Source organism: Podarcis gaigeae, assembly GCF_964106915.1.
Source record: "Podarcis gaigeae genome assembly, chromosome: 15".
Taxonomy (NCBI): domain Eukaryota; kingdom Metazoa; phylum Chordata; class Lepidosauria; order Squamata; family Lacertidae; genus Podarcis; species Podarcis gaigeae.
In genome coordinates this window covers 16699906-16726690 of record NC_139692.1, presented here as the reverse complement: position 1 = coordinate 16726690, position 26785 = coordinate 16699906, and the positions used below count along the sequence as shown (strand labels likewise).

The 26785-nt window shown below is 51.3% G+C and overlaps 3 protein-coding genes across 5 annotated transcripts in view; 1 reads left to right on the top strand and 2 right to left on the bottom strand.

The window, feature by feature from the left end:
- Positions 1–393: 393 nt before the first annotated feature.
- Positions 394–6789, bottom strand: CENATAC (centrosomal AT-AC splicing factor). The gene is made up of 11 exons (XM_083713915.1): positions 6532–6789; positions 5798–5964; positions 5002–5100; positions 4373–4439; positions 4214–4276; positions 3521–3585; positions 3200–3350; positions 2414–2444; positions 1843–1926; positions 1585–1717; positions 394–611 (listed from the first exon to the last, which is right to left on the bottom strand). The coding sequence occupies exons 1-11, from the start codon at positions 6772–6774 to the stop codon at positions 545–547; spliced, it is 1170 nt and encodes a 389-aa protein (XP_083570041.1). The 5' UTR covers positions 6775–6789; the 3' UTR covers positions 394–544.
- Positions 6790–8438: 1649 nt separating this feature from the next.
- FOXR1 (forkhead box R1) lies at positions 8439–12965 on the bottom strand. The gene is made up of 7 exons (XM_083715368.1): positions 12787–12965; positions 12157–12252; positions 10653–10811; positions 10508–10511; positions 9867–10133; positions 9245–9477; positions 8439–8651 (listed from the first exon to the last, which is right to left on the bottom strand). The coding sequence occupies exons 1-7, from the start codon at positions 12905–12907 to the stop codon at positions 8533–8535; spliced, it is 999 nt and encodes a 332-aa protein (XP_083571494.1). The 5' UTR covers positions 12908–12965; the 3' UTR covers positions 8439–8532.
- A 13508-nt stretch (positions 12966–26473) lies between these two features.
- BCL9L (BCL9 like) overlaps positions 26474–26785 on the top strand; it is a 46013-nt gene continuing 45701 nt past the window's right edge. For all 3 annotated transcript variants that reach the window (XM_083713895.1, XM_083713894.1, XM_083713893.1), the window contains exon 1: positions 26474–26598. The gene's annotated coding sequence lies outside the window, so the exon portion shown is untranslated. The remainder of the gene's footprint in view (positions 26599–26785) is intronic.

The window sequence follows — 26785 nt, the reverse complement described above, 5'->3', positions numbered from 1 at the left end:
GCCTTGATGCAGGAGGATTCTGATGAAGAGGTGGTGCTTAACCACCCACTCAAGCAGCCAGGACATTGTGCAGTGTAGGGGGTCTTCAGTCCAGCAAGGAGTTGAGAGCTGCTGAAGTGAATCCTCTGCTTGTAGGAAATGGAGACCTGGCATTGGAGCAGGCCATTATACCATATTCCTACTGGGTACTGTGCAAACAGGATGTGGAATGCTTAGCCCTTTGGGGTAAATGTGACATGTTGCACAAAGTGAGCTAGTGTCTTTTAATTAAAAATAAATAAATACAGGAGACAAGTAAGCCCTTAGAACAGCCAAGGATAAGAACATGTTCCCAACTTTTACAATAACTCCCTTAGAGAAGCTCTCTGTTTAAGATTGTTGAGTTGAGATGAGTGGAATTTTAAAACACATATTTAATGATACTTTGCTACAGAATAACCACATGATACTTGCTGACATACAGAATGTTCAAAAAGAAAAGTCTTCATCTGGCCTCTTCTCAGGCTGCACAACCTTCTGTAATTGAATCAGGCCTTTCTTCCCTTCAGTCAGTTTTTTGCCGTTTCCTTTTAGGGCCAGGATGTTTCTGTGCTTCAGATTTGAACTGATGTCTAGAAAAAGTATGGTTAATAAAAGAAGCTTTAAAGAATGAACCAGCCACCACATCAGTTGCAGAGCCACCCTGTTCATTCCCTTACAAATGAGTGTAGTGCCGGGCAGGGGGAGAATAAACTCCCATACTATATATTTTTCAAAGTGTTAAATCAAATTCACCAAAGGCCTGGGTAAGCAGGTGTGTTTTGACCTGGCCTTGAAAGACAAAGTAGAGGCAATTGACATTTGCAAAGGGGGGAATTCTAATAGGATACAGGAAAGGCTCCATCACTGTTCACCAAGAAGTCCTCTACCCTGATCTCAGGGCAGGTGATAAAGAGAAATGTACACCATCAGGGACTTAAGGTTCTACGTATCAATACTGAAACCTTAAATTGGGCCCAGTAACGTAGTGGCAGCCTGTGCAGATCTTGCAGAATAGGTGTTGCTGCATAGGTCCAGAAAAAAACAAGTAAATTTTCTGGACCATTGTTCAAAGGTAGTTCTATGGAAAGAGATTATAGTAATCAAGACTCTAGGTTATCTGAGCATGTGGCACTGGGCAGGCTATATTTAGAAACAGCCATAGCTAATAAAAGGCACTTCTTGCCATTTTGTCAATTAATGAAAGTGAAGGGAAGTCACCCAGGTCAGTTAAATAATAATAATAATAAACCAGGATAGATAACTTCAGTAACAAGTACTCTACTTAAAGATGAAACTAAAGTTTCTGTGGCCAACCAGAAAGCGTTAATTTTACAAAGCCAGTGTATGTTCAAAATGCTGGAGTCAAAGACTCAACTAGTACGTGCTAAACGTTTGGGAATAAGTGCCTGGTAGGATTCAACCAAAGATCCACCACATCTGGTTTTCTTTGTAAGAGCCCAAGGTGCTAGAGAGCCAGCTAAAGAGCCTACCCTGTAAAAGCTGCTATATTGTCCACTGTTAAATAAATACAAATACATTATAAAGGAAGCAAATGTGGCTTACCTGGACTGCCACCTCCTGCCATGGTTCCAAACCCGCCCAAAGGATGGAAGCCACCCTTCTCCTGTCTGAGAGGTGTGATCGAAGTTGGCTCCAACACGATTAGGTGGGAGCTTCTTCAGCTTCTGTTTCTCCTCTTTAAAGAAAGGTGGGTGGGGAAAGAAATCATTTTCGAGTCCTAGTCTCACTTTGATTTCCAGCAAGTGAGCTGGTGTCATAATAAAGAGTCCCGACTACAGGGCCAAATTTCTGCATACTCACTTTCCTTGAGAAATTCTTCGTAAGAAGGTCCAATCTGTGGTGTGCTTTCCCCTTCCTCCTCCATCAGCCAAGGGGGTTTGGCTCCTATAGTATGGATGGATGACAAGTTAAAGCAGCCCCATTCTTCTTACCTCTGTGTCAAATGGCAGCCTCCCCATCTCTGGGGCCATTATCTTTCCAGATAATGCAATAAGGTGTCTAATATTTTTTACCTTTCTGAACAAGGGTTGAAAGCTCCGTGGCAGAGCAGATGCTTTACATGCAAAAGGTACAAGGTGCAAACCCTGGTGTCTACAGGTAGGGCTGGGCAAGATTCTGGAACCTCAGAGAGCCACTGTTAGTCACAGTGTCAACTATGTTGGGCTAGATGGACAAGTGGTCTGTGTAAGGCAACTTCCTATGTTTCTGTTAACGTGGCTATTCTTAAGAATCTGTGTGTGTTTTGGGGCATTCTCTAGTTGCAACCACAGTTAGGATCTTTCTCATGTAAGACCAGAGTTTATTAAACCTCATCGTAAGACAGGTCAAAATCATATTTCAGAAAGGAGTGATAAAATCTTTGCTAGCATACCTGTGTAAATGTTGCCATGCTCTGCTGGTTCCTGTGTTCAAAAAAGCAAAGGGAAAACCAAGGTAGAAATGATTTAGAGAAGAGGAAGTATGTAAAGAGGAAGCTGCCATTGCTGCAAATAAGGAGCAAGAGCTGCATTTAATTATACAGTGCAGCTTTTAAAGGTAATGTAACTCCCGATTCCGATTCCCCATGTTCACAAATTTATTAAATTTGTATACCACCCTACATCCATAGATCTCGGTGGTTCACAGCATAAAAATACAGGATAAAAACAAAAAACAAACCAATGAACCCCTCTCCCACAAAGGGAATAGGATAATAATCAGCCAAAGGCCTGGCTGAAGAACATTTTCGACTGTTGCCTAAAGGTGTATAACGAAGGTGCCAGCCAAATCTTGTATCAAGCTGGGAATGGGGCATATCCTATTATGTGCAATAAAGGTAAGGGACCACCAGACTGTTCGCTGGTCTGCCACTGGTGTAGGAGCTCTACCGCTCAAGTCAAGCCATTCATGGCAGCACAAGGCACCTGCAGTGGATTTTTTTTTATTCAAGATACTTATATTCTGCTTTCTGAAGAAACTCCAACCAGGTAGACTACAATAATTTTTAAAAAAACTCACTCAGTATTACCCAACCATTTAACAATAAAATCCGTACCACCATGAGAATAAAGTGTAATTATACCCTCGTTAGCTATATTCATCCAGAACCCCAAACTAAAAGGCTTTCGAGGACAAATGGGTCATTGTGAAGAGATGAAGTGGGCTCTCATCTGCCTACCTGATGGCCAATAAAAGTTAAAGACTGTCCTGCTTCCTGCCACTCTGACTCTGGCACAGTTCTGTATGCAGATCGAGGGTGTCCTTCAAGAAATGTCACGTTTCTGCTTGGCCCAGGCTGCTCTTGTTCTTCCGTGGCAAAAGCAGAGTCACTACAACACAGGAGAATGTCTCGAGTAAAGCAGGAAGGATATGGGCACATTTTGGTACACGGGGGTTGAAAAGGCCATATTACAAAGGGGAAGAAAGGGCCCTTGGTGTGTGGAGTCATTAAGGCCTCTAAAGCAAACACCACTGATAACCATGACTAAACAACTCTTACCTTGGGCTTCCTGTAAAAGGATTGGCGGTGGCAGCTCCATTGCACAGCTCTGTCTCTGCCTGTTGCTGAGTTTGATTCAGGAAAAAACACTTGTTTCAAGATACCATAGTAAAGTCTGCTTTGTAGGACAACCTTGGAATGAAATCACTACTAATAAGGTGGACCAATGCCCATCAATAGATAATCACAAAGAAATGCTCTTGCATTGGAGAGAAATGGGGGTCTGCAAATAAGCTTTGGCCACAGATGCCCTCTAACCAACACTTAAGGTGTGGACATATCAAGGAAAGGAAGCTAATTAGGTGGAATATTTTAATGCTTTATTGCCAATAGAGCAAATAGTGGCCAGTAAAGGACTTTGCATTTTTTGGGGGGGGGGGGGAGTCACGGAAAGCGCATTCAAGAGGTGGGAGTGCCCCAGACCACAAACAACAACCAGGCGTTTCTGCTCTGTGCTAACAAAGGGGGTTAGGAAAGGAAGGCCATTCAAATGAAATCTAAACTGGACATGAGAGATGAGATGTGCTGCTTGTATAGTCACTGCTGGGGACATTCACCACCTTCCCTAGTGGTTGAAAGAGAAATCACATGTTTCAGGGCACAACAGCACAACTAGAGAGAAAGGCAAGGGGCACAGAAACAGTTGTGAACGTAATGGTGGATACTGCCCATGTGCATCCTGGGCACACAAACCTCTAAGGCAGCCTGCACTACTTCTTGCCGTCTCTGCTCCACCTCCCTGATGCGAGCAGCCACCTAGAATTGGGGTAGGCAGAAGACACAATGAGAACCTGAAGCAGAGGAGAAACCCAAATTCCTACATCACACACGCAAACACATTATTGTCCTCACCTCTTGAATGAGCTCATCTTCTTTTTCTTCATAAGCTTCCAGAGCTTTGGAGAGTGATTCCTTGAAGCTGAAACAGATTCAAAAGTTATATCAGTTTGTAGAGCAACAACGTGAACAGAGGCAGTGGCCTTTTGCTGCCTCTACCACAGAAGACAGGTGGTGCAACAACAAGAAAATCTAAAACGATTTTACAGAAAAATTATTCCAGCCTGAATGAGTAATTACTTTGGGAGCCCCAGCAGTGTAGGAGGAACAGTATCAAAGCCCTGAAATGACCAGGTACGGTCAACCACCTAACCCTGTCCCACCATCAGGCCCTCTAGTAAATTCTTCTCCTTTGGCCAAGGGGCTACATTCCCTCTTGGGGATAACTGACAGAGGCCATATGCTGGTGGCATGTGGAGATACCTGACCAGAATATGGACTTAGTATTTGATGAAGGCTGTTGAAATTAGGCCAAGGGTGTCTCTATGGCTGCAGATTGCCCACTAATGATCATTCCCACGTAGAACAAGATGGATGAATGTTCTGACTTGGCATAAAGCAGCTTCCTTCTGTGTCAAAGAGGTGGAATAGCTAATCTAGCAAACAAAATGCGACATAAACTAACTGGCAAACCATCTACTCACCGCTCATAATCCTCAGAGGAAACCAAGAAGCGAGACTTCAGGCTAGGGTCTGCTTTGTTCTCCCACCAGAATGCACAGACTGCTTTCTTATGTTCAATGCTTGAAAAGGAATAAAAGACCAAAACACCTTAAGAGTGAGAAAGGCACAAACTTTTAACAGGACTGCCCAGGCTACAGTTCTTATCCAGTTCTGAGGATAATCTCAGAGGAAAACAACTTAAGCAATTCTGCGTGCTGTGAAAGATGTCTGTATCAGAAGCCAAGGGCAGGCACGGACACTCACAAAAAGGGCCTCATTACAAGCATGGAAAAATCAAATTTGATTCCACTCAAAGTCATACCCACATTTAGAACTATGTCAGTTTTTTACTCACTCCCAGGAACCTAATTACCAAAGAAGAGGCCAGCAGAGGAGTTGTTTGGGGTATGTGTGTGACAACTATGAAAAATATGCTCCACTGTTTCATTAATTGGAAGAAAACTGGAATGTACTTGCAAATAGTATAAACAAAGTTTTGCTTTCACTGCTGAAAACTGCCACCAATTTACTATAATTCCCACATTTCAGACTGCAAACTGGGTTATTGATACAGTCCAGTATATAATTGATTGGCTATGAAAACTGCTTGTGCACCTTTCTCCTTCAAAAATAACTGTGTTACGATTAGTAGTAAAGCAAATAAAAGCAAAATGTACATAAGGAAGCCAAACAAGGCTATTCATATTCCAGACACCCCCACCTCATGCTCCAGGCAAGAGGTGGCCTGCCTGAGTGGAGACTCTTCTCCAAGCTTACCTGGCCATGTGCTGGAGGAGGCCGCCATGCAGCACAACCAAGGACCCCTGGCTCAGGTGCAACTTCACCTCCTGCCTGCAGCAAATGCACCAGAATTGCCGCTCGTGCTCCCCAGGGTCAAAAGGCACCACCGAGGCCCTCTTGAGCATCTTCCGCGCTGCAGCCACCTGAGCAAAATGTAAAAGAGAAGCAAAAGTGAGAAGAAGAAGATAAAAAATACTTGCGTGAAAGGTAGCTCAGTTGGAAGAGCATAAGCCCCTGAATCTCAGGATCGGGGGTTCAAGCCCCATGTTGGGCAAAAACATTCCTGCATTGCAGGGGATTGGACATGGGCGTAGCCAGGATTTTTGTTAAAGTGGGGGAGCCAAAATTGTTGAACTTTTGTTAGGAGATCAGCCAAAGTTGAGGCATCTGCTGGGGAGTGGCAGAACCTCAATTAATTGAGTACTTTCAATCATTTTTGTGCCCCCCCTTGGGGTTGGACTAGATGACCCTGTTGTTCCCTTCCAGCTCTACGACCCTGTGAAATCTCTCTGGAGAGCAGCTGACGCCCTTTCGGACCGGCTGCAGAACCAGCCCCCCACCCGCCCACTCTTTGCTCCTCCTTGGACAAACCACCCGCAGCCGGGCAGGCAGAAATGCGAAGGGTGCAGCCTTGCACGAAACTCGGCCCGGCTGCCTTCGGACACTGCACCCGACCCTCCGCGCCCACCCCTGGGGCTCCGGGGCCGTACTTTCTCCTTCAGGCGGGCGAGCGCCCCGCGAAGCCGCCTCTGGTGCCCCGCGCTGTAGAGGTGGCTGCGCCGACCGGCGAAAGCGCTGCACCGGCAGAGCGGGCAGCGGAACAGCGTCGTCGCCATGGGAACGGCGCCAGGCCCCTCGCCCCGATCGCCATCAACGCCGCCGCCCCCGTCCTCCATTTTGCAAATCCCGGAAGCGGCCGGCCAAGGAGGCGGGTCTCGCGGCGAGGGCGACATCTGGCGGCCGTCCCCAGAACTGCAGGATTACGTCATTCCCGCCCACGCACGGCAATCTGCTGCTGCGCGCTCATCCCCCGCCGGCGAGGAAAAGGCGTCGCGCAGTACGTTGCGGGATGCAGAAGCCCCGGGAAGGTGCGCGCTGCTCCTTGGCCTTGCTCAGGCGTGAGGAGCATCCAGCACGTGCTCAGATGCCCTCTTGTTTCTGCTCCTCGCTCTGAATCCCTCGCGAGCTGAAGGAGGCACAGTCACGTTCAGGGTTCCTTCATCGCAGCGGGTTGGACTAGATGGCCCCTGGGTCCCTTCCAACTCTGCACAGTTCTATGATTCCGTCACAGCTGCGAGATGCACACACCCATGCCATCTCGTTGCTTGGCAAGCCCCCTTCTTGGCCTGAATGAAGGCGACAGCCCTGGCTTGTCCTCAGAACAGGAGTTTTATTTCTTAAATCTGTTTTGAAGCCATTTATTCCGGTTTAATCTGGTGGAATAGTGATTGTGCCAACTTTAATTTTAAAAATTTATTTGCACTACTTGCAGATAGTTCACAATTATCATCCACACAATTATTAAATCAGTCTTGCAGGAGCTGTAGCTGTGCCAGATATATATCAGGTGTGCTGAATAGCATATCACTTTACACATTTTTCTGAAGAGTAGAGGAAGTTGGAGTACTGTATGGGGTCCATGAAGTGGCCTAGTGGGCTTGGCCTGACATATTAGGATCATTGGGGTGGACTGTGAAGATGGATGTAGCAACCGTGCAATAAAACAGGGTGAAGGGTGCCAGGAAAGGAGCCTTTCAGTAACAGGTAGAAATACGTTGTCTGGATACCAACTCTGCCTGTAGGTGGAGAGCAGCTTTACCCATTGAGAAGCAAACAGAGAACCTGATCCAGAATACAAGCTTCTCAGAGGCCAGGTTGTTCTAGACTTGGCCACCACTCAGGCCCACATTTCTGACATGCTTATTCACTGCAGCTAGTCAGATCTGTTTATGGGTTTTGTTTTGCATACTTGGTCGCCCTGCTCCCTGGATAAATCAGTGCAGATGCCCCTGCCTGAAGCCAGGCATTGAATTCCTCTCACCACTATTTTCCTGTCACCGCAGTGAGCTACCTGCAATTCTAAACAGTCAGAGGGCAAGCAGACACTATTTTCCACTTCAAGCGTTTTCCATAAAGGCAGGGATGCCAACTTGAAAAAAAATATTGCAGGGCAGGTAAGTCCCACCCCGCATAATCGATTACATGACACAGTACCCACGCTCCATTTGAATGGCAATGCCCATCAACTGGGGGGGAGCGCAGATATTTTAGGGGGCGCGCCAAAGGGATCTCAGCCCCTAGAAGTTGGCTCCTATGCACAGAGGCAAAGAGAACGCACACACACACAATTACCATTTTGTGCATACTTTTAACTGTTTATTACCATACTTTTTCTCCACATTTTCAATAACGAATGAATGAATAAAACAAATAAATAAATAAATAAAGTAAGTTCAAGCACTCAGGTTTATGCATTCTCTTCCAGTGTGCCTTTGAAGAGACTACTCCCATCACAAAACACGGCACCTCCCCTGCTGCAAGTGAAAAACACTGTACAGGTGTTTTTTTTGTTTTGTTGGGTTTTTTTGAGGGGGTCTACTCTCATAGGAAGCTGCCTCTCCATCTGCAAATTTGGGGTTTCTTCCACCCCAAGTAGTATCTTCAGAAGGAAGGAAGCCACAAGCCGGGCTCTCTGAGAACAGCTGTTCCTTTCAACAAGTAGCAGAGTCTTTTATACGTACTGGAGAATGCGCAGTCGACTGCAGTGGGGTTTCCTCCATGCCGTCCAGGTTTAGTGAGGATCCGAGGTCAAAGAGAGACCTCATCAGTTCTGGGGAAAGAGGGAAGCAAATACAAGCTGTCAGGGCTGGTGGCCCCATCGGTTTATCAAGTTATCTTCCATGCTCAGGAAGCCAACAGAAAAGGTAAAGGGACCCCTGACCATTAGGTCCAGTCATGACTGACTCTGGGGTTGCGGCACTCATCTCACTTTATTGGCCAAGGGAGCCGGCGTACAGCTTCATGTGGCCAGGTCATGACTAAGGTCATGTGGCCAGCATGACTAAGCCACTTCTGGCGAACCAGAGCAGCGCATGAAAACGCCATTTACCTTCCCGCTGGAGCGGTACCTGTTTATCTACTTGCACTTTGAGGTGCTTTCGAACTGCTAGGTGGGCAGGAGCAGGGACCGAGCAACGGCAGCTCACCCCGTCGAGGGGATTCGAACCACCAACCTTCTGATCAGCAAGTCCTAGGCTCTGTGGTTTAACCCACAACACCACCCGCGTCCCAACAGAAAAGTTAGGTTTGCTGAAAGTGGAACTGCTTGCCAGATCCCTCCTCTATTTCAAGCTGTCCAGGGTCCCATCTTCCCTCCTGGCCATGCTCACCCTCCTCTCCAGTTGCACACCATCTTCTTCCTACCTGGCTTGTCCATGCTCTGACGCATCAGCCTCACCAAGTCCTCTGGCAGCTCTTGCGTTTCCGCCCGAAACTTGCGCCATCCCTCTGTGGTCAACTTCCACATGCGGGACTTGCGGTTCCCATCAAGGCACACGAAGGCGGCCGTCTTCTCAAAGCTGCTGCTGAAGCACAGGTTGTGCCGGATGGTGTTTTTCCAGCCTTCTGGAGCTGTGCGGAAGAAGGGGAAGTGCTTCCTGGCAAGGAGGGAGGTCAGCAGAGTGGCTAGAGCAGGGCAGGCGGCCCCACGGAGGCAGCAGATGAACCACCAATAGCACTGCAGCGTAACGTTCTTTTCCGTCCCCAGGGATGCTTGTACCCCATGGACTGTGTAGGGAGGGCCCCGGGGGAAAGAGGAAATCACAGACTGCTTTCTAGCACCCAGTTATGCTGCCCACAATCATAGAAGACTCCGGCCAGAACATGCAGCTTTCAACACCAACTTGAGAGCAGCATCAAAGCCAAGCCAAGCCAGGAGAGGAAGGCAAAGTCAGAAGTCCCCATTTTAATCACTGAGCTTCATCTTCACCCATCATCTGCCTCTCCTGGCCCCCACCTGCCCACCCCAGTGCTCAGGGGCCGGTACCTTATGAACTGGTAGATCTCCTGCACTGTCAGACTGCTGCTCACACTGCTGCTCAGGGCAAGGCTGATGAGGATGCAGTAATTAAGAGGTGGACGGGGCCAGTCTCCCAGGGTCCTCTTCAGCTTCTTAGCATGGGATCGGAGGACCTTTGCTTTCCAGGGTGCCCAGGTAGACCGACGAGTGCCCCTCGTCTTCTGAGAAAGCTGGGAGGTATCCTCTTCCTTGGGGACCTGGAACCATAAGATTGCGGGAAGGAAGCAGGGACACCTGGTAATATTTCTCCTTTATTTGCTGGCCAGAAGATTGAGCCATGGCCAGGAAAAAAAAAAATGGCACCACCAGATAGGTGGCTTGCCTCACAGCTGCCCCACACATGACAATCACCAACCCTATATGGGTAGCCTGGCTCTCCAAACAAGGGTTTACCAAACTCAAGTCACCAGCTGTTTTTGGACTACAATTCCCATCATCCCTGACCACTGGTACTGCTAGCTAGGAATGATGGGAGGGGTAGTCCAAAAGCAACTGGAGACCCAAGTTTGGGAAACCCTGCAGAAAGGAGGATTGGCTCTGACCACCCATTTCCACCTTCCTAGGAAACTTTTAATATTTTGCATTGTTTCCTAGCAATTTTTTGATACCAAACTGAAAGGTGGGATTCAAACATTTTAATTAACTAATTAAAAACAGAACGGACACTTAGGCTGCTGGCTCCCATTGAAATCAGGAGGGAAAGTCCAGATTAGAGCCATGCAATAGCTCATATCAAAACAGTCCAGAAGATACGTAAACTTCTTGCCATTGAATTGCTGGCCCGGTCTCCACAGACCTCTCTAGCGGCAGGACAAGATGAAGGCAGTGGCGCCACCACTGAGGCATGCCCAGGGATGCTGCAGGCCAGGTTTGGGTTCACCCACATCCACGGGTGGGGCTGTGGGTCAGATTCTGCAGGGAGAGAAAACAAAGGCTCTCAGCTGGGTTCCTGCTGCCACATGCAATCCCACATTCCACAACAAGGCTAGGAACATCAGAAGTAGAATAATAATAATAATAATAATAATAATAATAATAATAATAATAATAATTTATACCCTGCCCTCCCCAGCCAAGGCCAGGCTCAGGGCGGCTAACAAGCAATAATAAAAACAAGTTGAATGAATACAACTTTAAAAAAGATTAAAATACAACATTAAAATATTGAAACATTAAAATATTAAAATGCAGCCTCATCACAGTAGGAGAAAGGAAAAAGGAAAAAGGGGGAGGGAATCAAATTGGCTCTAAGCCAAAGGCCAGGCGGAACAACTCTGTCTTATAGGCCCTGCGGAAAGAAATCAGATCCTGCAGGGCCCTGGTCTCATGAGACAGAGCGTCCCACCAGGCCGGAGCCAGTGTTGAAAAGGCCTTGGCTCTGGTTGAAGCTAATCTAACTTCCTTAGGGCCCTGGACCTCTAGGGTGTTGCTATTTATGGACCTTGACGCTCTCCATGGGGCATACCGGGAGAGGCGGTCCCGTAGGTACGAGGGTCCTAGGCCATGAAGGGCTTTAAAGGTCAAAACCAGCACCTTAAATCTGACTCTGTACTCCGCCGGGAGCCAGCGCAGCTGGAAAAGCACTGGGTGAATATGCTCCCATGGCAAAGATCCCGTGAGGAGCCTCGCTGCACCATTCTGCACCCGCTGGAGTTTCTGGGACAGCTTCAAGGGCAGACCCACGTAGAGCGAATTACAGTAGTCAAGCCTGGAGGTGACCGTCGCATGGATCACTGTGGCCAGGTCAGTGTGGGAAAGGTAAGGGACCAACTGCTTGATGCGGCAAAGGTTGCAGAGTCAGTCAGACCACTGATCCATCTAGCTCAGCATTAGTGGCGTAGCGTGGGGGGTGCAGGGGGGGCCGGCCGCACCGGGCGCAACATCTGGGGGTTAGGGGGCGCAAATCCACGGCTTAGGGGGCGCAAATTACTTGCCTTGCCCCGGGTGCTGACAACCCACGCTAAGCCACTGCTCAGCATTGCCTACAACACCGACCAGCAGCAATAACTCCCCATGATTTAAGGTAAGAGTCTCCTTTTCCAGCCTTGTCTTGGAGAGGCCAAAGGGGCCTGGGGTTTTCTGCGCGCAAATCAAGTGCTCCACTACCGAGCTGCTAAGATCTCCCTTGCCCTTTAAGCCTCTCCCTGCCACTCACAGCTGGTGGGCATCCCAATCCGCTAGTTGCTGGAGAAGGCAATTCCCGGTGGAAGGTCGATTCCGCCCCTTCTCAACAGAAGCTCGGCGGCCTCTTGCTTACCCGGGGCGGGAGGGTGCAGGACCCGTGTCAGGCTGCGCGTCGTCAGCTGTTCCGAGGGCCACACCAGGCCGCGAGCGCTCGTGATGTCCGCGGGAGCTAGGCGGCAGGAGGGCACACATTAAGCGGGCCGGCTGCGCACACCCGCAGACACCCGCTTCCTCACATGTAGCCGAGTTTCTTCTGCAAACCCCCGATGTTGTCGCTGCCCGACGGGGCGGACGCTCGCGAGAGAGCATCAAAGAGATGCTGGTACTGTATAGGGCTGGGAGAGGGCTCTTCATTTGACCCACTCACTCCTGCCCTACATCCCCGGAGCCCTGCTGCGGAGGCCCCCCAAACACTTTCAGGTGGGCCGAGGACAAACCCCAGAAAATTTCCGCCGGTGTGGCAGGTGGGCGCAAGCCTGACCCGCGGCGCACCTTCTCCTTGGACAGCGAGGCGCCTCCGGGTTAACACCTATTCCTTTCCCACGGGGTTGGGGGCAGGCGCTCTGCACATGCCCAAAGAGGCTTCCTCCCCCTTCCTCTCCGCCCCCAGATCACGCAAGCCTCCTTCTACCCCCAGAATGCCTTCGCCCCCAGGGAAGGGAAAGGGACACAGTGGCCAGGAAGAACTTCAGGCCGGCCTCACCTTGGGGCAGCTCGTCGCAAATAGTGCTCAAGCCCATCTCCTGCCTCATGTTCCAGTCCCAAAGGCCACTGCACAGATGGAGGCTGGCCCAAAAAGCCGGCCTTTGCAAGCGCAACGCCATAAGAACTACACTGCAAACTCCGCGGGGCAGAAACCTTTTCGGGGCGGGGCCAGGAGGGGCGCGCTTCTCACCTTTAGAACCCGGGCCGGGAAGGAGGGAGGGCGGAGCCGCTGATCTACCTCGACACGTGACTGCGGGCTCTGCAACCGAGGCTCGCAGGGAGACCCTCAAGTCTGTCCCATGCGCTTCATGGCCTCTGCGCTCCTAACCCAGCAGTCGCAGGTGTGGCTGAGCCTCCAAGCCGCTAGCAGTGGCTGCCCAGAGGCCTCGGGGCACCTGCATTTCCCCCACTGCCGCGATAGGAAACCCCCATTTGCAAAAAACAGTAGGCTGCAACTTCCATTTACACTTGACTATAAGCACCTTGACTCGACTCCATCGCTTGGAGTCACAAAATCAGGGCTCTCATGCCTGGAGTCTCCAGGTTTTTCCATGGAGATCAAGCACCCCAAACCGAGAGCCTCATGATGACAAGTCAGAAGGGAGGGACTGTGCACGATTAGGGATCTGGGTAATATATTCTCTGGGAATATATCTGAGCTTATGACTGCTTTACTCGCTCTACTGGAGTGCTGTCTCTCAGTAGGTCCTGTTAAGTTCTGCGAGGACTGGAATCCTAGAGGAGGAGAAACACTTTTGCTAAGTAGTGGTTGGGAGAACCACAAGCATTTCACAACAGGTGCATCGCAGTTAAGAGCAATCATAAATTAACTGGTTAAGGGTGTGGAGAGGGGAGGTGATCAAGCTATTATGGGCACTGATATGGCCATAGGTGGGGTGCAGCTCCCCAATTCTGAGAGCAGGTGGTGCAGAAGCAGGTCACCTACTGGTCATGGGGCTTGCTGCATTGCCAAACCTGTAAAAGAATACAGCCCTCACTTTCCTTCCTAACTCCTCCCCCCTCATGGAGATACCCCCCTTTTGGGATAGGTTTTCTCCCTTGAAAAGCACTGCAGCCTCTCCTCGTTAATAATGATTTGTTGCACGTGTGATTTGCAAAGTGCTTCATGATCTTGTGCTGTGTTTGAGTACACCTTTCTCTCTCTTACACATACAATCCTTCATGCCCATTGACATCCTACAGGTGTGAGAAGCTGGGGGAGGGTGTAGCTTGCCACAGACTTCCCAAGTGAGCCTGTGGCAGAGGCTGCTTTTCCAAGCCAGCATCCCATCTATTGAAACAGTCAATGATTTGCCTTTCCTTCCTGATGTCTGGGAGGAGCTTCATCACTGAGTTTCAGTTCTCTGCACTCTATCCAAGTGTGCACAAGCAACAGCCCCTCCAGCCTCTTCCTCCAAGAGGAAACTCGTCCAAACTCAGGGATGCCTAGATGGCTTTGGTGCTAGTTACAGGAAAAGCTCCAGGAAATTAAGGGAGCTCCCAGAGGGTGGAAGCAGCTGATATCCCAGCTGATATAGAGACAGAATGGCAGGTGAAGATGGATGCAGAGAGGTTGGGCAACCTGGGCTGGAGAAGGCTGCCTTGGAAGTAGGTCCCTCCCAACAGGTGAGCAGAGCTGTGGGCAGAATTGCCACCCCTTCTAGCCCCACCCTGATCTAACCATTCAACTCTGCTGCTCTTCACTAGCCCTTGTCCTGCAAAAAAGGACTAGAACCCAGAGCATCAAAGCCCCTTGTCCTCCCTCACCCAGGCCTTAAAGGCAAAACACAGGGTTTCTACACCCCTGCACTGTTGGTCCAGCTAAAAAAATGAAAGAAACAGGCCTGCTCATTTGGTGTCCAAACCAGCACAGTCAAAGAATGGGTAGCCAGAGGAAGCCGACTGCCCCTCAAGACTGCTTGGTGTGAGTGAATGCCTCTGCTTTCCCAGTGCAGCTTCCCGGGGGGGGGGGGGGGGAGAGGCTGACCAAACTGGAGCAGCCTTGGTGAAACTTGTCTGACCAGCCCCCTCCTCAAGGTGTCCCAGCACACATCTTGGCAATTCTAGGGATGAAGGCGTACCCCTTCCAGGTGGCAAAAGCCAGAGCATTCACTTCCTCCACTCCATAGGCTGCCTAAGACTTCCAGTTTTTCACACTAGCCCAGTGGCGTAGCGTGGGTTGTCAACACCCAGGGCAAGGCAAGTAATTTGCGCCCCCTAACCCGTGGAGCATGCCCCCCCAGGTGTTGCGCCTGGTGTGGCCGGCCCCCACTGCACCCCCCACGCTACGCCACTGCACTAGCCCCGTGCCCCACTCCAGAAAGTATGAACATGTGCAGAGCAGAAGCAGAAGTACTTAGCTCCTATTGCAGGTGATTATAACTTGTATTTGCCCAACCCTCTAAGGCAGGTCACAATTAAGACCATTCTAAAGATGGTGAGCTGGAATGAAGAGCCAACAGTAGAGTTGTGGATGTAGCGCCTGTGGGAAAGACTGGGCATCCTCAGGACTGTGGGAGGTCCGGAGGGGAAATTGTTTACTTACTTTTTTTTTTATGAAGCTCAACTTTTTCTGTCTTTGCCAGAGACCCAACAAAATCTCTCTTCCTTCTTTTCAAAAGCTGCTATTTGCATTTCAAATAAAGTTCCTATGGACAGAGTCTTAAAATTAAATGCAAAGAGCAGTCAGATGGAGCGATATTTTGCCTGCACTGGCAAGGAGATAAAGGGTTAAACATCCCTCCCCAGTCCTAAGCCAGCTGTTTACATAAGGAATAATATGTGGCACCAAAGAGCCCATGGTCATTTAGGTACTTATGTCATACATGGGTGAATCTGTGGCAGGGATAGAGTTTGAACCCAGGGCTCCCAGACCCATGTGCAATTTTCCATTGTCTGAAGGAAGAGGTGGCTCTCCTGGTGAGTTGGTCTGACTCTGACCTCTGCTCCCTCCCATAGTGCTCTCTGGCAGGAACCTAATTCTGGTGCAGCAGGTGTGAGCATTTGGCTGTGTGGATCAGGTGCCCAGATACTTGGGGCTGATTACTACCAGCAGAGGAAGCACAATGAGTGTGGTGTTTTGCACCCCAGATATGTTAGCTTCAGGGTAGCCTCAACAGAAGATTCGCCTCCCTCTCCCCTTTATGTTAGAATTCAACAGATACCACCTATCTGGGCTTGTGAAGGATTTTGTTTCCCCCCCTTTAGCTAGCACATGGCTTGGCTTGCTTTCTTGAGGTACCTGAATCGTCCTCCTATGATGAAGACACCTCTTGGGCCATGCCTTGTCATCTTCTATTCAGTACTGTCCTTTATAACATACAGCAGGCTTTTAAAAACTATCAACATGAGGCATTCATCTTCTTAGGAGGAGACGAAATAGGTGAGCACAGGACAAAGGGAAGCAAGAATTACTGATACAGAAAAGAGGTATATTCACAGTCTATTTGCTAAGTCTAGTATGTGGATGGATGCTGACTGTTTTGTGGGGGGTTTTCTCCTGGAGATTCCACTCCTCACCTCCCCCTGTCCAGATTAGTATGTGCTTCCCTTTGTTCTATGAAGCCAGAATGCAAATAGATTTCTCTCTCTCTCTCTCTCTTTCTTTTTCTTTCTCCATGTGTAAGTAAGGGATCAGGTTGCACTGGGGATTTTCTGCGCTGGCTGGAAGGAAACTAGCCTGTACCAGTTAGAATCAACATTCCATCTTTGCCACACAGTTGTCTGGAGTGATTCACCATAGTGTCTGCATTCAGGGGAAAATGCAGAGCAGCAAATGCAGCCATCTCTGCCCATCTTCAGATTCCAACAGCTCCAGTCAACATACAGCCCCCTCTCATAAATGATGTTTGGCAAAGCAGTCCACTGTGCCCCCTCCCTGGATACCGTGGCCTCAGAACTTGTGAAATGACATGCCAAATCCAAAACAAGGGAGTGTATGAGAGAGCAATAATTTAGGTGTGTCAGCAGGAGCAAGAACTAGCGTGAAGAGCTATGAGTACACCAATGACCCCCACCCTTGGAGGGCAGACCATAGTTCACCAGGAGAACACCTGCTTTTGAAGGTCTCGGGTTCAGTCCTCTGCATCTCCCAATAGGGCTGGGAATATCCCCCGCCCGAAATGCGGAGGTGATGCTATGAGCTGGTGCAGAGAAACCATCCTGAGCTAGATGGGCCAAAAGTCAGTGTAAGGCAGTTTCCTATGTTCCTATGGACAAATAAAAAGTTCCCACTATTCCCTCCAAAGTGGAAATGCAGGGAGACTAAGGCCTCTGGAGAAGGGGCTGGAGGAACCACCTGAAGCCTGGGCTCTTTCCAAGGCCAGTTGGAGCTATTCTTCTTCCTGAAGACTCACAGTGATGGCACTAGCAGACAGGCCAGCTGCATCAGAAGCCTCTAAGCACCATGTCTGAACGTGGAAAGCAGATGGCTGTGGGCCCAGGGCCTTGCAAGTGTCCTCCCAGGGAAGGAGGGAGATGCACTGGTGAATTCTTCCTAAGAGGCCTGTGGCTGCCTCTGGCAGTTGCTTCAGCAGGGATCTGGCAGGGCCTGGCTGCTGGCAAGTCAGGGGCTTCTCCTTGGCTCGTGAGCCTTAGGTCCAATCCTGCCTCTCCATGGCTGTTAACAGCCTCAGACTCTGGAGATAAACAGCTGAGGGCAGCCATCACCTTCATGAATCACTTGTGAGTGATCTTTCAGGACTCTGGACTAGTCAGACCCTGGGTCTGATCTTGCAAAGCAATCTTATGTTCCCTCCAAGACCAAGGAGCCAAGCCCTGGAGAAAATGTGTATGGACAGGAGGAATTTTGTAGCCACCTACATGCAAGAACGGGATGCGGGTGGCGCTGTGAGTTAAACCACAGAGCCTAGGACTTGCCGATCAGAAGGTCAGCGGTTCAAATCCCCATGACAGGGTAAGCTCCCGTTGCTTGGTCCCTGCTCCTGCCAACCTAGCAGTACAAAAGCACATCAAAGTGCAAGTAGATAAATAGGTACCACTCCGGCGGGAAGTTAAATGGTGTTTCTGTGCACTGCTCTGGTTCGCCAGAAGCAGCTTAGTCATGCTGGCCACATGACCCGGAAGCTGTCTGCGGACAAACGCCGGCTCCCTCAGCCTATAGAGCAAGATGAGCGTGCAACCCCAGAGTCGGTCACGACTGGACCTAATGGTCAGGGGTCCCTTTACCTTTACCTTACATGCAAGGACAGTGACTTGCTTGGTGGATGAGACACCTGAGCATACCTGGGATCTCCTGGGAGCAGCTGAATCAGATGTGGCCTATGATATGACAATGTGGTCTGTTTCTGTTTATGGAAGGTGAGCAAAATATATTTATTCTGCTCACTTTACCCCTGGAGTTGCATTCTTCCATTGTCTCCCAAGGCAGACAGATGCACACAACACAACACAACATGTGATAAGGGATCCATGTGCTGACACTTTGTTTATAGCTTGAGTAAACTTCTGGAACACCCCAATTATCTCATATTTTGAAAATGATTGGGGGAGTATTGAAAGGACCTTTCCCCCATCCTCCTGCCAGCAATCCCCCTGTTCTGTCAAGTTCTGAACTTCTGGCTCTAGTGGTGGCATCAGATCTTGGTCCCTCCTTCCAGATTTTCAAAACCCTTTCAGGGCTGAGCTTTCAAACACCTGCCTCAGCCACTCACCTTCCGCTCTCTCCCCAGCAGAACAAAGAGCTCCATTTCCCTTTGATTTCCATGTGTGTGGTGAGTGACAATAGCAGAACAAGTCAGGACTGCTCAGGAGAAGACTCTCACATCTGCTTCAGCTGGTGGGGACGGATCAGTGACTTTTGTCAGAAGGGAAGTTGCTGAGAATCAGGTGGGAAGGGAGTTTGACGGCTCCCATCAGTCAACCCCCCCCCACAACCCAAGCTCATGCAGAGAAACCAGAGCTGGCCTTGCCTTCATTGTAATCTGTGCCAGGTGTCTCTCTGCCTTGGAACATGGGGAGTATATTTGGAGAGCGGCAGTGTGTTTCTGAGCATGTATTGAGCAACTTTTCCTTTGTCAACAAGCTCTTGCTCAAAAAGCGGGTCTTCCTTAGCTGAAACCTGACCTGTAGCCCAACAGCAATGGATACTCATCTGCCTCTGACAGGCTTGGGGCCAAAAAGCAAAGAGCCCTTCACCTTGGAAAAGGCATTTTCCTTCCTTGTCAGCCTCGAACTCTTGTCCTGGGGAAAGGGTTGTGTGTTTCACCTGTAGGCCTCCTGCCCAGTGAGCCACATGGGTGCGGTGTGGCCTCTCCTTCCTTCTCTCTGCACATTGTCCTAAAAATTGGTGCTTGCGAACTGGTGCTTGCATGATGCCTGGAGACTCCAAGTGTCCTGTTAATTTCTGCCTTTGCCCCAGGAACTCGTGGGGTGATACACGGTGGTGTTTAGGGGCAGAATCCTATCATGGGGTTGCATCACTACTGATGCTAATGCATTGGTTATCTTTGCCTCTAGGGAAGATGAGAGCATCTTCACTGCAGTTGGCCTGGGATTGGTTGCCACAAATGAATCTTCCATGGATTCCGGGGCTGTGGCCATCACTGTTGCTGGACACATTTAGGTAAGCTCTGGGATAGCTCAGTCGGGAGAGCATGAGACTGTTAATCTTAGGGGTCATGAGTTCGAGCCCCAAGTTGGGGATAGTATTCCTGCATTCCAGGGGGTTGGACTAGATGACCCCTGTGGTACCTTCCAATTCTATGATTCTATAAGTTTGCCGGTGCTGTGCCAGTGATACAGCAGCATCTCCCTCTGTATGGGATTGCTTGGTAAATCTGCATTCATTTGCATATGGGAAAAGAGCAGGTCCCTAAGCCAGGGGTTGCTCCCCTGGATCAGTCTTTGCTGCTAGAGGCCCAGGTGACCTTAGTGGCTAAAGGGGTCTTGTGCCAGCTTCAGCTGGTAAAACAACTACAAATGTTTGTGGACCGGGATAGCCTTGCTAGTGTAGTCAATGTGCCGATAACCTCCAGACTGGATTACTGATTTGGGCTCTACAAAGGGCTGCCATTGAGGTAGGTCCGGAAGCTGCAGCTGGTGCAAACTGCAATTACTTGACTGCTCACTGGAGTAAGGTAAAGGGACCCCTGACCATTAGGTCCAGTTGTGGCCGACTTTGGGGTTACAGCGCTCCTCTCGCTTTATTGGCCAAGGGAGCAAGCATACAGCTTCTGGGTCATGTGACCAGCATGACTAAGCCACTTCTGGCGAAACCAGAGCAGCACACAGAAACACCGTTTCCCCCCTCCGGAGCAGTACTTATTTATCTGACGTGCTTTCAAACTGGTAGGTTGGCAGGAGCTGGGACTGAGCAACAGGAGCTCACCCCATTGCAGGGATTCGAACCGCCGACCTTCTGATTGGCAACTCCTAGGCTCTGTGGTTTAACCCACAGCGCCACCCACGCCCCTCTCACTGGAGTAGGATATCGCTAACAAGCCGTCCCACTGTTAAAATAATTACACTGGCTACCAGTTAGCTGCTGGGCTGTTTAAGGTGTTTTGGTGCATAAAACCCTATACAGCTTGGGAGCAGGATACATGAAAGAACATGTCAGCACTTGATCACTGTGGTCTGCAGGCAGGAACATACATGAAATATACTCAGAGTCGCAAGGTGATTTCATGCTCTTTATTCAGCTCATAGTGGTGAGGAGGAATGAATGAAAGTCCCCTCAAAGTATCTGCTTTATATACATTATTTACACAATGGGCTGCACATGATTGGCTAATTCCAGAATTCTACTGTAAGCCAATCAGGTTGTGGATTCACTTCTATCTGGAGCATGATTGGGTGGTTCCTGCCAACCAATCATACTGCTGCATTGTTCTAGGACCAATCAGACTGCTGCCTTTTGGATCCTATTGTTCTAGGACCAATCAGACTGCTGCAGTTTGGATCCTATTCAATTCAGTACATAACAATACAGTATCTAGTTAGGTGCACCAAAGGTGCAGGCCTGGGGGGGCAAAAAACATGGCATCTCTCCACTCTGGCTCCAAGTGGCTAGAAGCCCTCTTGCCCCCTTGCGGGTTCCCTGGGCCACTCCTCTGCTGCTCTGGGTGGTTGGGCGATGTGTGCAGGCTGCTCTGGGTGCCTTGGCAGAGGAATCTGGCGGCTGACATGGGCCTTTGCAGCAAGCCTGTGGGGGCCCTCTCCCCAGTCGGCAGGCAGTGCTATTAGAAGTGTAGGTGGAGTGTTCAGCGGGGCTCAGAGGAAAGAAAGATGGAGGAAGAAGGGGAGACAATGAGTTGAGGGAGGAAGGCAGGAAGGCAGACAGACAGACAGACCAGTGGAAGATGCAGGGAGGGGGAAGGCAGAGCAGAGCAGATTTGAACTCGATGGTCATGGAGAAAGTGGCTGATGGAGCTCTAAAGGCAACAAAAAGCAAACTTTCTGAGTTTCTTATCCATGGTCTCTCCTGGCTTCAGAGATGCCAATACAGCTCCTTGCCAAGGTGCAAATGAGCCTAGGTATGCCTCTGTCTGCAGGCAGGAGCCTCCTGCAAATACCATTTTATCCATAGGTCTGTCCTTCACAATGTAGTAGGTAGGAACTGGGCCTTTAGTGTGGTGGCACCTGCCGTGAGGAATTCCATCCTCTTGAATACTGTATTAGACAGGCACTGTCTGTTTTCTTTTCAGTGCCTACTAAGCTGAGATCTTTCCCAGTCTGCATCTGTGTTACTTGTTTGTTTGTTTGTTTGTTTGTTTAAAAAATATGTTTAATCACTTGTTGTTTGCTGACCTGGGCTCTTGTGGGAGCAAGGGTGGGATATAAATCAATAAACATACTTGACACCGGCAGTATGTATTTCACACTTTGACTATGAAAAGACTTCCCTTGACATTTGACTTACTGACTTTGGTAGGGGGGGCTCAACTTTCAAGTAAGCACGTTTAGGATTACAGCCTTATTTTAATTGCCAGTCTTTGATTCTGTTTTATGGGTGGAAAGCACCTTACCTTCCAGCAACTTGGGGAGGTGAGTGGGGGAGAGCTACTTGACTGGGGAGGTGTGCTGTCCCTCCCAACACCGCCTTGGTGGCCTCTTTGGGAGGATGTCCTGCTGAGCCACTCTGGAAGGGCTTGGGGGGACAAGAGAAACTGTTGCTATGAATGGCTCATTCTTTGTGTGTGTGTATTGGGGGGGGGGGTGGAATCAGCCTGCAGAGTGGCGGAAGAGCCAAACCTGAGGGCAGCATGCACACCATTGAAAGCACACTCAGCCACCATCAGGATTTAAAGCAGAGATTATATTCCCCAGCCCCACCTGAAGACACCAGGGTCCTTCTTGCATGCAGAACAGGTGCTTGTCCTTCCCCCTTGCAAAGCCCAGATCCTCCTTCAGCAGGACCCAGAGCGTTGCCTGGGGTTGATGGCAGCCTGTGTTGCCGCAACTGCATTGCATGCAGATGTGGACAGGGCAACATCTGCTTGTGTTGCCTCTTCCCTGCTCTTGCACTTTCAACAGCAGCCTGACATGGGAAAACAAACCAGGGGAAGCTTCTCCAGGAACAGGAAAAAGTGCTGGGAAAAAGCTTCACCTACTTCCTTTCTACTAAATTCATTTTTCTGCAACAAGGTTGTAAGTGAAAAGGTAGGAACACTGGCAGCTGGGTGCAAGGGGGCACTGGAGCCCTCTTCTGTTGCTACGGGTGCTTGAAGTGTGAGATGGGGGGGGGCGCAGAGGGAGAGCTCATGACTATCCACAGCCACTCCCCTCCCTCTCCCTGCAGCTGGAAAGAGGGACACTGTGAAGCGCCCCCTCCACTCCCCCTCTTCCCGTAATACCTCCAGGCCTCTGCAGGAGGAGCGGAGGATCAGAGCGAAGAGTCAAGGCATCTCTCCCTGCCCTGCTCTGCTGCTGCACTGCTCACTTACTGCTTCGGAGGCTGTGGTTTGCCATTTCCATGGGAACCATTAGTTGCTAGGCGACTGGAGCATCGTCTGCACTGAGCCCTCGCATCTAATTATCCCATCACAGTGGCTGAGAGGGTCTTGGAGGGAGCAGGGGGATTAAGTCTTCCACCTCGGCAGATCTACTGACAACACTTTAGGCACATTTAAAGGAGCAGCATGCTTTTTTTTTTTTTACACACACACACCAGCCGTGATGATGCTTGATCTCCGCCTCCTAGTACTTCTTGCTTTTCCCACAAATTGGACATTGGATGGACTCTGGCTTGGCCTTTGCTTGGTTTTTTCTTGCTGCAGGCACAGAGCAGCTAACTTTGAAATAGAATATGGCTGTGAAGCCACACGTCCAACCAACAATCTCAAAACCTTTTGGCTTGGGGGCTCTGCTCCAGTCCAGGCAAGTAGGGGCTACATGAAGGGAGGGCACTCTGCACATCCTCAAATGCAGTCTCACTTCTGCTGTCACTTTTAGATGTTCCAGAGCCGATCCCCCCTCCAGAAAACAATTGTGAAGCTGACGTGTCATCCTGGAGCCCCTTGTCTGGTCTCAAGAGTGCTCACCTGGGCACATGCTCTGCATCCCCTTCCTGTTACACATCTACATGTCACAGGTGAAAGCCATAACATTACAGCAGGGAGATCTCCACCCACATTCTAGGAGTCTCTTGGGAAGTGAGCTAAAGAGCAGTTTTGTGTTTCTCTGACTCAGGGCCTTTAACCCACAGTTCCTTTCCCACCCTCAGCAGACCCTGGACCTGCCATCAGGGAGGTACTGGACCCAGGATCTCTGCAGCAGCCTAGAGACCACTGGCAAAAGGGAGGCTATTGGCATTCAGGGCTGGAGATGCTGGCACAGAGACCCAGAATGGGGACAAGGGACTGAGAGGAGGAGGAGGAGGCGGCAGAAGCTGCAGGTGGCTGTTCTCTGGCCCTGTCAGGCCTTCCACATCCCCCCCACCTGATAATCCGATTTACATCCCCTTTTCTTCCACTGAATCCTCCTGTTGCCATGGGAACAGGATTCTCACTATATCACCAGCATCCTAAAGACACCCTTTCCTTGTCTTCTTTCTGCAGAGGTTGCAGAGGCCCCTGAGACCTGGCAGCAGAAGGGTGCGTGGTAACAGGGGTCAAGGGGAGCCCAAGGGGCTGGAGAGGCAATGAGAGGCCTCCATCCTCCACCAGCAGAACATCTGAAACCTGCAGGCTTGCCTCACCTCGCTGCTCTTTGCAATGAAGCTCACGGAGGGAGGCAGCAGTGAGTGGGCTTTCAAAGGACCCAGACTGGGGTTCCAGCTCCAAAAAGGCCTTTGGGGCCTCAATTCGAGGGGTAGTTCCCCACAAATTTCAAGATGCTTTATTGACCTGGTTCTCACAGCAAGGAAAAACAGCCTTAAAACTCCCAGATATATGAAATAACAGTAAGCTTGCCATGACAGCAAAGCACTTTTAATGGAGTGTCCGTCTATGTCTAAACCAGGTAGGTAGCCGTGTTGGTCTGCCGTAGTCAAAATAAAATAAAATAAAATTCCTTCAAGTAGCACCTTAGAGACCAACTAAGTTTGTTATAGGTATGAGCTTTCGTGTGCATGCACACTGCACATGAAAGCTCATACCAATAACTTAGTTGGTCTCTAAGGTGCTACTGGAAGGATTTTTTTTTTAATTTTGTTATGTCTAAACCTTCTGCTTCAGTCCCCGATCATCTCCCCACCCCAGCAAGAACAAGATGCCAGAACCTGCCATGATTTCCTTCTGCCCACATCACACCTGGAAGCCACTTTTTATTTTCAGGTGCGCTGGGCCTGGCTGCTCAATGAGGTCAGAAAACCACTCTGCACACGCTCAGAGGCACCTTTATTTATTTCATCCGTTGCCCGGCTGGGACCTGGCATTGCCAGCAGGCTCCGCTGGGTGTGTGTTCTGGCTCCGACGGGACGCACCAGCGGCTGCCGGTGGGGAAGCCGCTCCCTTCCCCGCCTGGGGGTAGCAGCGCGGGACAGACGGCGGAGGCGCTGCTAGCCGAGCCTTGGGCGCCAGGCGGCGCGCTCTCTGTCTCCTTTCAGTCCGTTGGGTGCTGCTCGACTCCGCTGGAGGGAGCGGGGGCCCGGCCTGGCCGCCAAGGAACCAGCCGCGCCTCAATAGAGGCTGCACCAGGGCATCCCGAGAGCCCGGAGGCGTCCCAGGAAGGCTCTTCCTGCGATTCTCCCGCGGCCGCCCTCGCGGGCTCCGCTCTTGCACGGAGGGAGGGAGGGAGGGAGAGCGCAGCTGCAGGCGCCCGCCCCCCGCTTTACTGGCGCGGCTTTGCCGACGTCTCCGGGCCCGACCTGGGAGGAGGGCGCCCTGTCAGGATAAGAGTCCCAGCTAAGAGCGCCTGCCAAAATTTCCTGCGCCGGCCGAGCCCGCAAATACTCGGAGGACTCGGGGTCCCGCCCCGTCTCTTTCCCGCGACCGGGCAGGAAAGAAGCAGCCAGGCAGCCCGGACTCCTGGGTTCCCCGATTAAGTCACTCGCTTCCCTTCTCCCACCCGCCACGTGCGCCGCCGTCCCTGTTTATCTTCGGCACAAAACAGCGACGGGCAGCCGGATCTCTGGGTATTTAAAGGGTTCCGTCACTTTCTAAAGCTGCCTTTCTCTTTCAACGCAACGGGCACCCTTATGTGTCCACCAAGTCATGTCCACGCGCTAAGCCTGGCTTATAAACGACCTGGAACCACACTTGTAATCACACTTGCGTGGTTGGTTCAAGGATGTGACGCCGTCACTCGTGAGAAAAGGCTCTCCTTCGCCCTGCCTCACAACACGTGCAGACTTTGATCGCTTCCTTAAGCTGGATCCTTGTTGGCGACTTCTAACGACGGGGCGCGCACGTGCCCTTACTCTCCTCCAGGGCCCGCGCACGCCAATGAAACAGAGCCGTCGAACACCCAGTCTTTGCGTTTGCCCTCAAAATTGTCCTCTGAACCAGCTGCGACGACGATGGGGGGAAGCCCCAAGCGGTCCTTGCGACGGCCGAGCTCGCTCTGGGCCGCCCACTGAGGAGAGCGGCCGGGAATCGCTCGGGTGGGCTGGGCTTGTCCTCCCGCCTGCGACGGCGTTACGCAAGGCAGGCGGATGGTGACAGCAACCCGCTTCGGTGGCCCTTCCAGCCAGCCGTGGGCTACGGCGCTCCCCAGAGCGGGCGGTGCTTGGTGGCAGCCAAGGGCGCTGCAGCTTGCAGTCCGTCGAGGAAGCCAGCCTGCTCGCTTGCCGCCGGGGGCTCCCAGGTGGAGCGCCCCCTTCCAAGCAGGAGTACGGGGCGGCGCCTCCTCTGTCTGGGCAGCTGTGCCGGGCCTGGGGGCGCCGAATTCGCGGCTCGCCCGCCCGCCCTTCTCGCTGCCAGCCGGGTGCTGGTCCCCGACAGGCCGCTGGGAGGCCTCGCCAAAGCGGAACCAGGAGGAGGAGGAGGCGGAGGAAGCGGCTCTTATTTTGACACGGCGGCGTCGGCGCCTGCCTGGAGTAGCTCCTCGTCTGAAGCGGAGCGAGCGCTTCTCTTCCCCCCAAATGAGCAGTCGGAGGCGGGCAGAGGCAGGCGGACGCGGCGGCGGGCGCTGCCCGTTGGCACCGGCGGCGTCTTCTGGGCAGGGCGAGGCCGGGCCAGGCGCAGCGGCAGCGCGAAGGGGCGACGCGGGAGCCGCCTCCGCGGCGCGGCCCGGCAAGTGAAAGCGAAAGAGGCGGCCCGGCGGCGCTGGAGGAAGAGGAGGAGAAGGGAAGGACCGGCCGCCGCCGCCGCCGCGCGTCCCGCCTGTCCCCCCGCCTTGCCGAGCAGCAGCAACCGCGGTGCTCCTGCGGCGGCCATGGGCGAGCCCCGCGGCGGCCTCTCCTGAGCAGGTAAGCGGCGGCGGCGGAGCGCCCTGGGCCGAGCGGGGCATTGTCTGGAGCCGCGGTGCCAGGCGAGCGCCGAGCAGGCTGCTTGCTTGCATGCTTGGGCCGCGCCTGGGCTGCCTCGGCGGGCCTCGAGCAGCCCGAGCCCGGGGGCTGCCCCCGAGACGGCGGCGGGCAAGGTGAGGCCTTCGTG

Coding starts and splice junctions, on each gene's coding strand:
- FOXR1 (XM_083715368.1), bottom strand. CDS start 12,907: ATGGCGTTGCGCTTGCAAAGGCCGGCTTTTTGGGCCAGCCTCCATCTG. Junction 10,812..12,156: donor CCTGCACCCTCCCGCCCCGG/GTAAGCAAGAGG, acceptor CTCTCCCTGCAG/AATCTGACCCACAGCCCCAC. Junction 9,478..9,866: donor GAGATCTACCAGTTCATAAG/GTACCGGCCCCT, acceptor CCTCCTTGCCAG/GAAGCACTTCCCCTTCTTCC.
- CENATAC (XM_083713915.1), bottom strand. CDS start 6,774: ATGTCGCCCTCGCCGCGAGACCCGCCTCCTTGGCCGGCCGCTTCCGGG. Junction 5,101..5,797: donor CTCCTCCAGCACATGGCCAG/GTAAGCTTGGAG, acceptor TTCCTTTTCAAG/CATTGAACATAAGAAAGCAG. Junction 4,440..5,001: donor TCCTCTGAGGATTATGAGCG/GTGAGTAGATGG, acceptor AATCTGTTTCAG/CTTCAAGGAATCACTCTCCA.